The sequence below is a fragment of the Eptesicus fuscus genome, chromosome 2, assembly GCF_027574615.1.
Source record: "Eptesicus fuscus isolate TK198812 chromosome 2, DD_ASM_mEF_20220401, whole genome shotgun sequence".
Taxonomy (NCBI): domain Eukaryota; kingdom Metazoa; phylum Chordata; class Mammalia; order Chiroptera; family Vespertilionidae; genus Eptesicus; species Eptesicus fuscus.
Window position 1 is genome coordinate 57,182,108 of NC_072474.1, and position 16,395 is coordinate 57,198,502.

General features: G+C 41.5%; 1 protein-coding gene across 1 annotated transcript in view; it reads right to left on the reverse strand.

Moving 5' to 3' along the window:
• The window catches only part of CCSER1 (coiled-coil serine rich protein 1), a 1,048,396-nt gene that overhangs the window by 540,962 nt on the left and 491,039 nt on the right, over nucleotides 1-16,395 (reverse strand). The window contains exon 8 of the mRNA XM_054727411.1: nucleotides 6,953-7,030. Coding sequence (XP_054583386.1) covers nucleotides 6,953-7,030 — 78 coding nt within the window. The remainder of the gene's footprint in view (nucleotides 1-6,952; nucleotides 7,031-16,395) is intronic.

Here is a 16,395-nt window from a genome sequence, read left to right on the forward strand (position 1 = left end):
TCTGCATTGAATGCTTTGTTCTAAAAGGCACACGGACTCCTTTCAAAATGTGTTAGATACAATAATATAAAATAAAATGTAGGACAGCAATATGCACTTCCTTAGTTTTTGTTGTAAATACAGTAAAATAATACATAGTAATTTGTCATAGATTTTTAGTATCATAGTAGTAACATTACAGCCTTTTAGTTATTGTATTCATTTTTCACCAAGTAATTATTGAATGCTTTCTATATTCATTTACTGGCACACCTCTGATAAATGGGATGCGCTAATACACAATGAAGTTTAATGTGGATGAAAAGGGACCACATATTAAACCTGACAAGCTCAGGTGAGGCCTGCACAGTGGCCTTACAAACTCAGAGACCTAAAGTAACCACACAGAATGGTCTGAAATTAAAACTTTACAGCTAAAAGCAGTTCATGGCCTGTAGTTATGTCCTAGGTGAGTATTTTTCCCTAACAAAGGACATCTTTACCTTAACTGTCATCTTTTTGAATAGAGGATAACATACCTGATAACATGCTTTTGGAATAACAAAATCATTTTCTTTTTTGGACCTCTCAATGCACAAACACCTCACCAGACTGGGGGCCCACAAATCCCTTCATTATCACTGTTAATTGTTGACTGTTAACTCACCTGTACCCACCTATGTAAAAGAAGTATGTATCTATCGGTTTACTTTATATCCAATCCCAGAGATTTCCCCACTTTGCTTTCTCCTACCTTCCAAATCTACCACCAATGTATTTCATGTAACCTGAAACCCACTTATGCCTCCTCTTTTGATTGTAATGTATAAAGTAAGATGCAAACCTGCCATTTTCCAGAGCATTTTCTCAATCCACGGAGGTTTTGCTTCCCTGCAACTGTCCTCAGTTTGGCTCAGATAAACTCATAAAAATCCTTACAAGTTTGGACATTTCTTACATGGACATTAACTTTACATTTGAAGTATATAAATTTGACTCTAGAAGAAGAGTGGCACACAGAGAGAGAAGGGGGTAGAGAGGGTGCATGCAAAAAAGAGGAAAAGCAAATGTAATTTACAAAACTTGGGTGAGTCTCCCCAGCTCTCTTCTCTGCGTGCTCTGAGAGGCCTGAGCTGGCTGTTCCCTCGCTCAGTCTGTGCTTCCCTGGTGTAAAATCTCTTCATGCACTGGGTCTGAGTGTTTAAGGTCTAATGGTACCAAATGCATTGCTGCCCACACAGCACAGCTTCCAAATGAAGCCAGCTGCTCTTACCTAGGGCTGCAGCAAGTAAAGCAATTTGTTCTTACCGACTGAAGGTGTTCATGAAGCACACATCACAAAAGGATTTCTGACTAACTGTGATTTTCATCTCACCTCCTCCATGTATCACATCTCCCATCTCACTCTCCAACCTGCCTAGATCACCTTGTTTAAAATTTCTGATCATAACCCTCAGCCCCATCCCTACATTCACAATTACCCTTTCCCTATGCTATTTTTCTTTTCTAAATGCACTTAGCACCTTCTAGCGTACTAAGTAATTATATTTTATATTTATTGTTTATTATAAGTCTTCCCTCACAAAACGGAAGCTCCATGAGGGCATATTTATTGTTTGATTAAAGGATGTATCCCAAGTACAAAGAAGAAGGCTTGGCTTCCAGGGGTCAGTTAGTAATATTTGTTGAATGAATGCATGCAGAGATTTTAACAATAATGCCCTTAGAACTTCACCACTGGGGAGCTGTGGCTCCTCCACAGAATGTTAATAAGCACCTGCAGCAAGTGATCATGTTTCCTGTAATTGTTTTTAATCAATGTTCTTGTCTGAACTTGTCCTTACTGTAATATTAAAACCTGTAGTCCAAAAGAAAACTTGAAATATAGCATTCGGTTCTTAAGCCTGATTTTTTAATTTGTAAAAATAAAAAGGAACATGTGAGATGAATAAATATAAATAAAGCATGTGGGGGCCACACTCATCTCCTAAATGCTGGGCATGTTGATGCATGATTAGAAGTATTGAATTAAAGGAGATGGTAGGAACAAATGGATCCCAGATAGAAACTATAGTTTATTAGCAGGATGATGAGAGCTTAATTGAGAGTTATTCAATTCTTAGAATTGGGCTTAAGCCATGGGCTGACACAATACATTAGCAAAACAAAAATAGCTTTGTACAATAGTTAATAAAACAATTACAGTAAAAAATAATAACTTTTATTACTTACATGATAAACTATTTTCATATTAGCTAGAACTCCCTGCATATTACTAACTGTGCCAGGAGCTCTCCAAAATTAAATCTAAAAAAAGTAGTATAGATTGAGACTACACAGATAGCATTGAGCAGTTTTTCAAAATGTGTATTCATATTTTTTTTTCCTAGCACATAGGCAGAAAACTACACTTATAAAGCAAATTCCACCTTTTGGAAAATGTGCTAAAATATTTGAAAAACACTGTATTTTGAGCACACATTTCCAAATTGATGTATGCTTCATTCGTATGTGGCTGAGACAAAATATGTGTGATGTCACAATTCAGTCCATTTTAAATAAGCAAATTAAAACCACTAATGATATTTATACTACAGTGATAAATTACATTTGAGGATATATCCAATAACTTCAAAACTCAAAGAAAATACAAATAATTGAAAGTTCAAAACTAGTAAAAACACTTATTAAATATAAGAGCAAAACATTCACTAATGAAAAGAAGAACCCTTTTAAAATGTTCGTACTTTTGCCTAAAAGAACAACTTAGAAACCCTGTGACTGTTCCACGTTCAGGCACTAATTGAAAAGAACATGTGCACTTAGTCAATTAGCCACATTTAAAAAGGCAATCTTCTTAGAACATTGAAAGAAAGTTTTAAAAAAACAAAGCTACCCACAAATATGTCAAATTAATAAAAGTCCCTGTACTTTCTCAGTGTCAGAATATAAAATCTTCACTGAGGATTTTGGATATTCATTCTCAGTTATTTTAACCAAAATGTTATTTGCAGTAGTTCAAGCTATGTTTACAGACAGCTTATATGCTATGTTGAAGCATCTATTTATACAGTTGATACAATCAGAAGAAACTTTCCCACCTCTTAATGGAATCTTATCATCGGCAGCATTGCTAACTTGACTACATCTATTCATCTTCTACCCTGTTTTAATAACACAAGTGGCACCTAAGAAATTATTCTTTGATCTTTCAATAAACTAAGCCTGTGCAGACAGAGGAAGGTGAAAGAGGTTAAATTGGCATTGATTATTTAAGACACATTCATCATTTATTCAACAATCTCCTTCATCACATGAACTATTGTGTTTACAGGCTTTGCCAAGGCACTCTGGATTTATTTTTCAATAATTTGTGCCACGTGCATTTCAAATCAGAGCACATTGTACACTAACATTAGTTTTAAGTCTCCTGATGAACCTGGTACAGGACAGAGTAGTTTATTGTACAAACCTTTAAACTTATTCACTGTAGTGAATTTTTAGAAATTTATTTTAACAGTTTTCACTATAATTAAGCTCTAATGGGGATTCTATTACCCATCTTAAGCAAAATGTGTAGCAACAGCTATCTTCCCAAGGAAATTATATTAATGCATACTTGTAATCTCTTATATTCTGACATTTAGATCACTAAAACATGATTTATAATGATCCATAAAGAAAAATTTGTGGCTAGTGTTTGGCAGCTTTAGGAAGGAAGAAGGGAGTATAAGAATCATCAATAACATGCAAGATATTTACAAGATTTTTCATTATTTTTTCTGACAAATAGTATTGCAAATTATAAAGAGGTATATTCTATGTGGGTATCTATATATAAAAGCCTAAGCGACCGTTCAATGGGCCGACAGGTAGCTCTGGTGTGCACTGACCAACAGGAGGCAGGCGCTCAATGCAGGAGCTGCCAAGCTGCGGTGATTTGGCAGCTGAGGTTCTTGGGTGACACACCCAGAACCAGAGAGGAGGGAGCCCGATTCCAGGGTACATCACCCAAGAACTGCCTTCTCGAAATCTGGGACCCCTCGGGGGATGTGGGAGAGCCAGTTTTGGCCCAATCCCTGCAGGCCAGGCTGAGGGACCCCACTGGTGCATGAATCCGTGCACCGGGCCTCTGTTATCTATACTAATAAAAGAGTAATATGCTAATTAGACCAGATAGACCAGACATCTTCCGGAGGTTCTTCTGGACAAAGCCATGGTGGTGGGGGACAAGGCAGAGGCAGTTAGGGGAGAGTTGTTAGGGAAGATCAGGCTGGCAGGCAGAGGGTTTATGGGCATCAGGCAGGCAGGCAAGTGAGCAGTTATGAGCCAGTGGTCCCGGATTGTGGGGTTGGGCCTAAACCAGCAGTTGGACATCCCCCAAGGGGTCCCGGATTAGAGAGGGTGCAGACCGAGCTGACGGACCCCCCCCACCCATGCACACATTCCTGCAGTGGGCCTCTAGTATATCATATTTGTGAAAAAATTATGTCAAACTATATTTCCTGAGAAAAATGCAAACAAAATATTATAAATTAAAAGATTAATTATTCTTATTGCATATAAATTGTGAAAAATTATTTATAAACAAATATTGAAAAGTATAGAAGATATATCCTAGTCATGGAAAAATTACACTACTGATGAATCATATATTCCAAATAGTCACACAAGTAACACTTTTAAAATGCTTTACTTATTTCTAATTTATTTAAAATCCTTCCTCCCCAGGGAGAATGCTCTGAAGTTCATTACAACAGTTACCTCAAAAAAAATGAATATATTTGGTAATTAATTTTCTAATTCCAATGATTATATTCTAGAATATATCACCAAGAATTGTTTACATGAAGCCTTTAAAAAAGATTATTAGTCCATGTTAACAACTACCAAAATAATAACAGACACTTGTACACGGGGATCCTTTAGGGACTCACTACCAAGAAATCATTATTCTTTAACATAACCCAATCCAGTCAAATACATTAAGCTCTCATTGTCAGATATGAAAAAGATAGAAACAATGAGGATTTGACAATGAGGATTTAATAATAAGGATTAATTATGTTAGTGACTTTAATTTTATTTACATGGTTGGAGAACTAAATAGCTGATATAAAAAATTTATGTAGAAACAAAATAATTATGAGGCATAGATGGGCAAATACATAAGCTGCTGCTAGTAGCTTCAGCTTAGGTAGCACTCCACCTAGTCTCTCCCCTGTGCCAGTCATTTTTTAGCAACACTTTCTCACAAGCAGTCCTAAGTGTTACAGATCTCTGACATTCCATACTTTTATTCAGTCATTTAGACACTTAGAATTCAATCTCCCAAATATAATTTCCTTATATTGGGTAAAATGGACTATTTGTCCCAATTCAAAAGTATTCTACTTTTTTTTTAAGAACACATTACTTTTAATAAAGGACTAGATTTTACCACTACCATGTGTTAGTGAACAAGTGACTTCACTTTTTGAAACTCAGTTAACTTATTTGAAAATTCAGGACTTTCAAATAGGATTGTAAGTTAACTTGTATGTTTTTGTTATATTGGGATAAGATTTTATGGGAACTCTGGATTCATTGCTTATTGGAAAACTCTCTGTCTTGAAGATTTAAAAATATATAGGTTATTATTTGTAAAAATACATACTGGGTTTATATCCTAGGCACAGATATGCAAATACTGTGTATTTAAAATTTTTAAACAGAAAAAAAACTCCTCTAAAAAAGATTAATATTGAAATATGTATGGAAAATCCTCTTTGAACTTAATAAAAATATTTTTTCTTAAAATATGAAGCATTAGCATCATTGAAACAATACATAACACTGGTATTTAAGAAGTATTATAGTCACAATACTAAAATCTAGACAATTTAGGTTTCTCAAAAAACATTAAAATAAATGTAAGAAAAGTTCAAAATAAAAGCATAACTTCTAGAGTTTTTTTTTTCATTAAAAATAATGCATGTAAATATTGAAAACCAATTTGCACTGTAATTAAAAACTTTGGTTTATTTCCTAATAAAGACAAATAGCTTTATATTAAGTGTATTAATATACTTTGTAAGGCAACACAAAAGTAATATCCATATTTATGTTGTTTAATATAATGAGGACATGCAAATAAACATACATTGTATCATTACATATCTTCATAAAATAACATAAATTATCTCTATTCTATTTATACTTGTCATAAAGTGCTAATAATTCTATAATAAATGTTTTTAACTAGAAGAGAGAGTTCTCACAAATGTTACCTACAAAATAAATCCTCTATTTTTTCATCAAAATGAAGTTTAAAGTCATGAACTTAGGCAAAATGAAAATTTAATAGCTGCACTTAAGGAAAAAATAGGTATTTGAATCAAAGTTATCCAAAATGACCTAGTGTTACTTAACACAATCTTCTATTCAAACACATTTTACAATCTTGTTTTGACAGTTCAACAAGTATTTCATATGAAGAAAAAAATGCTAACTTTCAATTAATTACTTTCTGTAGCCTACACTAAAGTCCAAGAACTAAAATTTTTTTAATAAATTTCTCTGCTAAGTTGTGTTTCTTTTTATGGTCTAGATTATAAAAATGACGTGCTTAGCTTTGGTGACTGCAAACTTTATTAAACTGTTAATAAATAAATTAGTACTTCCTTAAAAATAAATTGTCCTTGTATCCTATTATATATCATCTACATATCTGCAAATTAACTAATTCAAAGGACTGTATTAGAAATGTTGGTTTAAAACTAATAATAAAATATTGGTATGCTAGTCAGTGCCTGTAATTATGTTTTTCAGTTCCCAGAGGGTATTTGGGAATTATTTAAGAGTAAAAGATGAATAGTGCATCACTAAATTCTTTTAAATCAATGCATGGGCACAGCAGCAGCAGAGGCAAATAAGCTTGTGGAAGTCTGAATACCAATAAAGAAGACAAAAATGGTTTTATATAGCTACTTACATCATAGCCTAGAACTTCAGTCTGTGTGGATTTATCTACTCTTGAAGCAAAAGCCTTCTGTAAATGCTTTACTTTATCCTGCAAAATAAAAACAAACAAAACACATTGTTGGCGAGCCTCTAGTAATTATATATTAACTATGGGGTTATTCTAGTAATTCTAGGCTGTACAAATGCCTTAAGAAAAAACAAAAGAAAGGGAGTAGGAAGAATGCAGAGACAAAAGTGAGGGCATTGCAGAATAGGTACAAATCACATACCTGTCTGATATGATGCAGTAACATCAAGTGAGAAATATTTTCATGGATAAATTAGGTGGTGTTTTTTTTTTTTTCATGAAAAGCTTATAAAAATTAAAAAGCTATTTATTGCCTGAACATTATATTGTGGGAGAAAAATTGATGAAGTGATTTAGCCAATCAAGTTAATTAGAGGGGGAAATGAATGGAGAAGTGTCTTCCATAGGTAATACGCCCCAAGAGAGTTTTTTGATATCAAGTCCCAAACATTCCCCATTAACAACATCCTGGTCTATAAAACACACTTTCTATTAGATAAGGGGCCCTTCATTCCCCTGGCCCATATTTTCATGAGGAACTTCTGCTAGAAGTGTACTTTTGGTTTCTTTCCCTACCTCTCACTCACTCCTCTTCTTCCATAAGCTGGTAAGTGACCTAGGGGTAAACACACACGCACGCTGCTTCTTATTGACATGACATGTACATAGCCTGAAATCTCAGCTTGCCCAGGCATAAGTGTACAGGATGCAATTTTCCCCTCTGTCAGCAACCCTAGTGGATCACTTCAGTTCAGTAAAGAAGGTATTAGAAGCTTTTATGGCTGCATTCCAATATGGGTTCGTAGTGTATTATATTATAACTAGAGGCCCGGTGCACGAAATTCATGCATGGAGGAGGGTTGTCCCTCAGCCCAGCCTGTACCCTCTCCAATATGGGACCCCTTGAGGGATGTCCGACTGCTGCCAGCCTGTTTGCCCCCAACTTCCCTTCTCTGCTGGCCTGGTCACCCCTAACTGCCCTCTCCTGCAGGGTTGATCACCTCCAACTGCCCTCCCTTGCAGGCTTGGTCCCTCTCAACTGCCCTCCCTTGCAGGCCGGGTGCCTCCCAACTGACCTCTCCTGCTGGCCATCTTGTGGTGGCCATCTTGTGTCCACATGGGGGCAGGATCTTTGACCACATGGGGGTAGCTATATTGTGTGTTTCAGTGATGATCAATCTGCATATTACTCCTTTATTAGATAGGATAGAGGCCTGGTACAGGGGTGGGGGCCAGCTGGTTTGCCCTGAAGGGCGTCCCGGATCAGGGTGGGGTTCCCTTGGGGTGTGGGGCAGCCTGAGCAAGGGGCCTGTGGTGGTTTGCAGGCTGGCCACGCCCCCTGGCAATGCAAGCGGAGGCCCTGGTATCTGGGATTTATTTTCCTTCTACAATTGAAACTTTGTAGCCTGGAGCGGAACCAAGCCTGGGGCTCCCTCCGAGCGGCCGGCAGCCATTTGTGTTGGGGTTATAATTGAAACTTTGTTGCCTTAAGCGGGTGGATCTGGCCAGAGTGTGCAGAAAGCTTTGCTTCCCCTGTTGCTGGCAGCAACCCTGGCCTGCTCTCTCAAGCTCCATTCTGCCGCCATTTGTTTGAATTTGTTTACCTTCTATAATTGAAACTTTGTAGCTTGAGTGGAGGCTTAGGCCTGGCAAGGGCAGGTGGAAAGCTTGGCTTCCTCTGTTACCTAGGAAACCTTGCTCTCTGTGGCTGTAGCTATCTTGGCTTGGGTTAATTTGCATATTCGCTCTGATTGGATGGTGGGCGTGACTTGTGGGCGTGGCTTGTGGGTGTGTCGGATGTATGGTCAATTTGCATATTTGTCTATTATTAGATAGGACTAGGGGCCCGGTGCACGAAATTCGTGCATTGGGGGTCGGGGGTCCCTCAGCCCAACCTGCCCCTTCTCACATACTGGGAGCCCTCAGGGGATGTCCTACTGATGGCTTAGGCCCGCGCCCCACAGGGAGCGTACCTAAGCTGCAGTCTGGCCTCCCTTTGTGGGAGGCAACCGGGCTGGTCAGGGGAAGGCACCAGCCCCATCACCCCACTGCTGCAGCCACTGTCAGTCACCACAGCCACCAAGGTGTTTTCATCAACACGGACTCCAGTCCCTTCACCAAGAAAAAATGACAACTTTCTTTAGGCATTTTCAAGATGTGTCTTTCATAGGATATGGATTTCTTTATTTATTTTTTATCCTCACCTGAGGGTATGTTTCCATTGACTTTTAGACAATGTGGAAGAGAAAGGGAAAGACAGAGAGAAACACTTTGATTGGTTGCCTCCTGCATGAGCCCTGATCTGGGCCCCGGCCAGGGAGGAGCCTGCAACCTGGGTACATGCCTTTGATCAGAATCAAACCCAGACCCTGCTGTCTGCAGGCTGAGGCATTATCCACTGAGTCAAACCGGCTAGGGCAGGATATGACATTTCTTAGCCTTCCAGCAGCGGACCTTCATTTTTTTCTCCAGAAGTGTGGTGGAAAAACCCTAGATCACCTTTTTTGATTCTTATGACCCAGGTTACTAAGAATATTACCAGTGGCATACAGGAAGCTTAGCCAATGTGCAGTCAGAAAAGGTGTTTCCTCTTTAGTTCACACCAATGTAGGGCTGGGCCCTGCCCAGGCCTAAAGCCTCTGGCCGAAGCTTTAGGCCAGGGCAGGCCTCTCCAGCTCCCTCTGATCACCGGCTCAGCCCCTGCCCAGGCCTGCCCAGACTGAAAGCCTCTTGGGCAGGAGCGGACCCCCAGCTCCCTACAATCAATCGCAGGGGGTCTGCTCCTTCCCAGGCTGAAAGCAGACCCCCAGCTCCCTGCCCAGGTGATCAATCGCAGGGGGTCCGCTGGTGTACCAGGCCAAAGAAACCCCCAGCTCCCTGCAATTGATGGCAGGGGGTCCACTCGTGCACCAGGCCAAAAGCCTCTGCCGGGGGCTTTTGGCCTGGAGCCGGAGCAGACACCCAGCTTCCCGCTTTCGATGGCAGGGTTTCCGCTCGCCACGCCCACCATCCAATCAGAGCGAGGAGCTGGGTGTCCGCCACGCCCACCATCCATCGAAAGTGGGGAGCTGGGTGTCCGCTCTGGCACCAGGCTGAAAGCCTCCACCGGAGGCTTTCGGCCTGGTGCCAGAGCGGACCCAGCTCTCTGCAATCCATCACAGGGGGTCAGCTCAGGGTGCCTATGTATGCAAATTAACCGCCATCTTGGTCGGGTTTATTTGCACACTCGCTATGATTGGCTGGTGGGCGTGGCTTGGCTGGTGGGCGTGGCGTGGCTGGTGGGTGTGGCGAAGGTGCAGTCAATTTGCATATTACTGTTTTATTAGGTAGGACTAGTGGCCTGGTGCATGAAATTCATGCATGGGAGGGGTTCCCTTAGCCCAGCCTGCAGCCTCTTCAATCGGGGACCCCTTGGGCGATGTCCGACTGCCAGTTTAGGCCCAATCCCACAGGCAGTCGGACATCTCTCTCACAATCTGGGACCACTAGCTCCTAACCGTTCACCTGCCTGCCTGCCTGATCTCTCCTAACTGCTTCTACCTGCCTACCGGATTGCCCCTAACCCCTCTACCTGCCTGCCTGATTGCCCCTAACCTCTCTGCTTGCCTGCCTGCCTGATCACCCTTAACTGCCTCTGCTTGCCTGCCTGATCACCCCTAACTGCTCTCCCCTGCCAGCCTGGTTGCCCCCAACTGCCCTCCCCTGCCGCCTGATCTCACCCCCAACTGCTCTCCCCTGCTGGCCTGGTTGCCCCTAATGGCCCTCTCCTGCCAGCCTGATCTCACCCCCAACTGCCTTCCCCTGCCGGCCTGGTTGCCCCCAACTGCTCTCCCCTGCCGGCCTGATCTTGCCCCCAATTGCCCTCCCCTGATGGCCTGATTTTGCCCCCACTGCCCTCTCTGCCTCAGCCCCCACCACCATGGCTTTGTCCGGAAGGAAGGTGGATGTCCAGAAGATGGCTGCTCAACCCAGTCTAATTAGCATATTACCCTTTTATTAGTATAGATTAAATCTCTCCAAATTTTCTATTTTATAATTTATTCTGAATTTAGAAGGGGGAAAAAAGTACTTCGTTATTGCCCTTCTAAGCCCCCAAAATACACACACACACTGAATCAATGTGGAAAAAAAAAAGAGTTTAAGTATAGTTATTGACCAATACAATATCCATTGAACCTTAAATTCAACCTTGAAAATAGTTCCTCTAAAAAAAATTCTGAATTACTAAAAACAAAAACCTGCCTTCTATATGGAGATTGACACCTTGCAAACATAGCAAAGATTCCTCGAGCTTTTATTGTTTGATATTTTTATTTAAGAAGGTCAGAATGTTATACTCAGCCCACTTTATCATTATGATTAAAAAGGAAATTCCCTTTTTGAAGAAAAGTTTTGCTTTAGGGGATTGCGAGCATTTTCTTTTATTGTAGTGACTTAATTTTAACGTATATAAAAATTCTTACAATGAGCTGTATGACAGTTTATCAAGGCAGTCATTCATAATGGCAATATGCTGATGACAGCATTGCAAAAATACAAGTACTAGTATACGAGAGACGACAGAAAGATCACTACAGACCTGCAAAGTCAGCATAGCATTACAGGTTGACAATCGGCTAGAAAACAACAATGTCATGAATCAAACTTCACGGGACAAATTCTCCACACAGATCAAACTTCACTGTCAAACTCAAGAAATTCTGAATGCCATAAAATGCATTACCCTTCAAATTTCCTTCAGCACACTCCTAAGCAAAACTAAAAAATAAAATAAAATCCCATATATCTCTCTGAAGAGCAGAATATAATAAAACAGAGAAGCTGAAGGGATTATAGGTGACTAGAATTACTTAGTTGTTCTGGATGTCTGTTTATTGATCTTTTAAACAACTGTTAGGTAAAGACATTTAAAGCTGGATTTAATTGATTCCAACAAATATTTAATGGATATCTATAATTTATTCATCCATCTGTCAGTAATTATAGTACATTTAATTATGTAAATTAAACTGATTTCACTTTTTTCTCTGTATAATTAGAAATACAACAACATTTTAGTTTGTTGAATGTGTTGTATATAGTTTACATTTACAAATAAAACTATTTCTATAAAATGTTTGGCTAATTGTTCACTGTGAGCCGCTTTAGAGCCCAGCTCCTAAGGAAGACACAACTCAGTTAGGTGCGCAGCTGGCGGAGGTGCAGGCTCTCTAGAGAGTGGTCTGTACAGAAGGCTAAACCCAATGCTCTCCTTACATATGAAGTGGTGAACAGATTGTTGTTCTTGCTGTTTCACTACTTACAGTTTATAGGGGAAATAGGCTTCCAATAAGGAAACCAATAGGTGTAAAATTACAAATTTTGGTGATACAAAGGGAAGCAATGAGCACCTATGAAAGAGAATAACATGAAGACACAGTGTGTCTTACTAAGGAAATGGCCCTTAATGTTAACCCTACAGGACAAGGACACAGACAGGCAGTAGGCAGGGGAAGGTTTGAAAGAGAGAGATTGAAGAAATCTCAAGGGTGGGTGTGGGATAGGGTTTTTTTGTTGTGTTTTTTTTTTATAGGAACTGAAAAAAAGTACAGTATGACTAGAATTTAGTGAGCAAGAGGGATATTGGCATATGATTATGATAGGTTCTGCTAAGCACTGGTTTTATTTAAGTTCACTGGGAAACCATGAAAATGTTTTAAGTATCTCCCCATTATATTTAGCCAGCATCATTCTGACTGCTATATGGAGAAGAAAACAGAGACAAGGAATAAATAGGTGTAGGGGAATTTGGAATACTCTAGATCAGTGGTCGGCAAACTGCGGCTCGTGAGCCACATGTGGCTCTTTGGCCCCTTGAGTGCGGCTCTTCCACAAAATACCATGTGCGGGCGCGCACGTACAGTGCAATTGAAACTTCGTGGCCCATGCGCAGAAGTCAGTTTTCGGCTCTCGAAAGAAATTTCAATTGTTGTACTGTTGATATTTGGCTCTGTTGACTAATGAGTTTGCCGACCACTGCTCTAGATAATGCAGTTTAGAAGAAATGCGTTAGGCAAAAGGAATAGAGTCCTGTATTCTTTTCAGACTCAATATAAGAGCTAGATTTAAGGACTTGTAATTCACTGTACAGGTAGGTTAAGGAAAGGAAAAGTCAAGAATAAATCCCTGGTCTCTGTTCTGAGCAAGGATGGCTGGATGGTGGCAGCACTTCTAATACCGGGAACACTGCAGAAGTAAGTTTAATTGGAAACAGGGGTGGATGGGAGATCAAGAAGCAGGATTAATTTAGAGGGAAGGCAAATGGAACATACTGAGCATATTAAAAAGTGAGATTACTTTGAGATATTCAAGCAGGTATGAGTTGTAAGAGTTGTTTTAAGAGACTGTTAGGTTGCTAAAATCTATAAATAGTGCTAGTAAGAGGACGGACCAAGAACACAAAGATTCTCCAAAGGAATATATTCCTCATTCAGATGATAGCAGCACCCATGTATTCTAATCAGCACTCCTCATTGCTCCCTTCACACATCCACACTTTCCTGGGAACTTCACCGTCCTCCACTTCAGCCACATGGCTGTGGCCAGAGCTGCAGGGAGTGCGATATGATCATGCTGTCACAGTGCCTGGATCGCAGAGTGAGAATGGACCCTATTCCCAAGCTGGGCTAGAGGCCTGTTCTGGCAGTTTTGATACAAAAAGAAAGAAAAGTTAATCTTTCTTGTGGTGCTTGGATCAAAAGTGGTTATGTCTAAGAGCTACTGTGGGCCAAGTTTTTGGTGATACAAGACAATGAAAGTTGGTCTGAGAGAGAGAGAGAGAGAGAGATCAAAGAACAGAAGGGATGAGTAGAGAAAATGAGGATTACTATCATCTTAATTGTTAATGAAAATTGTTCCTGGGCCCCAGCCTCAGTCTTGTCTTTGGTTTCACGAGTCACTGAGGTAGTCTATTTTTTTTTTAATGTCTTTATTCATTAAGGTATTACATATGTGTCCTTATCCTCCCATTACCCCCCCCCCCCATTCCTCCACTCATGCCCTCACCCCCCTGTTGTCTGTGTCCATTGGTTGGCTTATATGCATGCATACAAGTCCTTTGGTTGATCTCTCCCTCTTACCCCCACCCTCCCCTACCTTCCCTCTATTTTAGCTTATGGTAGACCAAATTATTTTCCTGACATTTATTATTAAGACAGACATAATCAAGAAAAAGAGAAAGCCAAAACCAAAGTCAAGGAAAAAGAACTAATTCTAAAGAAATTAAATATTTCTAAAAACAGTGCCTAGTGGTAGGATCCTAAGTAGCAGTCTTCAAGTCTAGTTTTGTTTGCAGTTGCTTTTTAAATATGTATTTAAAATTTGCACTTAAATAAATTAGGGACTAAGAACTCAAAACTAAGTTGTATTAATAAAATGCATACAACTATAGTCTGTGTATATTTATATGTACTACATGTTGGCACCTATGCTAACTACGTATTTTCAATCAGTGCTTACATCTTATTTTGTACTCAGCTTTTTTCTATTATACTAGAGGCCCGGTGCACGAAATTCGTGCATGGAGGGGGGTTGTCCCTCAGCCTAGCCTGTACCCTCTCCAATCTGGGACCCCTCAAGGGATGTCCGACTGCCTGTTTAGGCCCGATCCTGGGAGTGGGCCTAAACGGGCAGTTGGACATCCCTCTCACAATCCAGGACTGCTAGCTCCCAACTGCTTGCCTGCCTGCCTTCCTGATTGCCCCTAACTGCTTCTGCCTGCCAGCCTGATCACCCCCTAACCACTCTGCTGCCAGCCTGTTTGCCCCCAACTTCCCTCCTATGCCAGCCTGGTTACCCCTAACTGCCCTCTCCTGCAGGGTTGATCACCTCCAACTGCCCTCCCTTGCAGGCCTGGTCCCTCTCAACTGCCCTCCCTTGCAGGTCGGGTGCCTCCCAACTGCCCTCTCCTGCTGGCCATCTTGTGGTGGCCATCTTGTGTCCACATGGGGGCAGGATCTTTGACCACATGGGGGCAGCTATATTGTGTATTGCAGTGATGATCAATCTGCATATTACTCTTTTATTAGATAGGATAGAGGCCTGGTACAGGGGTGGGGGCCAGCTGGTTTGCCCTGAAGGGTGTCCCTGATCAGGGTGGGGTTCCCTTGGGGCATGGGGCGGCCTGAGCGAGGGGCCTGTGGTGGTTTGCAGGCTGGCCACGCCCCCTGGCAATGCAAGTGGAGGCCCTAGTATCTGGAATTTATTTTCCTTCTACAATTGAAACTTTGTAGCCTGGAGCAGAGCCAAGCCTGGGGCTCCCTCTGAGGCCCAAAGCCATTTGTGTTGGGGTTATAATTGAAACTTTGTTGCCTTAAGCGGGTGGGCCTGGCCAGGGTGTGAGGAAAGCTTTGCTTCCCCTGTTGCCGGTGGCAACCCTGGCCTGCTCTCTCAAGCTCCATTCTGCCGCCATTTGTTTGAATTTGTTTACCTTCTATAATTGAAACTTTGTAGCTTGAGTGGAGGCTTAGGCCTGCAACGGCCGGCAGAAAGCTTGGCTTCCTCTGTTACCTAGGAAACCTTGCTCTCTGTGGCTGTAGCCATCTTGGTTTGGGTTAATTTGCATACTCGCTCTGATTGGATGGTGGGCGTGGCTTGTGGGCGTGGATTTGTGGGTGTGTCAGAGGTATGGTCAATTTGCATATTTGTCTATTATTAAATAGGATAACAAGCTTCTCAATATCAAATAATATTAACAACTATTTTAAAACTAGACAATATTTTATAGATGTAATATTTCTAAATATTCTCAGACAAAACATAATTATCTATACTAATAAAAGGGTAATATGCAAATTGGTCAGGACGCCCTCACAGTAATGGCCAAACAGCAGGCTGCATGGGGCGACAAGGCCAGCAGGGGGTTAGTGAGGGATGACCAAATGACTGAACAGCAGGCTGTGTGGGGCAACCAGGCCAGCAGGGGAGGGCAGTGAGGGGTGACCAGGCTGGCAGGGGGGGCCAGGAGGGGCGACCAGGCTGGCAGGGGGGCAGTGGGGGGTGACCAGGCCAGCATGGGACAATTAGGGGCAACCAGGCTGGCAGGGGGACAGTTAGGAGTGATCAGACTGGCAGGCAGGGGTGGTTAGGGGTGATCAGGCGGGCAGGGGGACAGTTAGAGGTGATCAGGTAAGCAGGCAGGCAGGCAAGTGGTTAGGAGCCAGCAGTACTGGATTGTGAGAGGGATGTCTGACTACCGGTTTGGGCCCAATCCCCGGGATCCGGCCTAAACCGGCAGTCGACATCCCCCAAAGGGTCCTGGATTGGAGAGGGTGTAGGCTGGGCTGAGGGGACCCTCCCCCCATACACAAATTTTGTGCACCAGGCCTCTAGTTATTAATAGTGTTCAT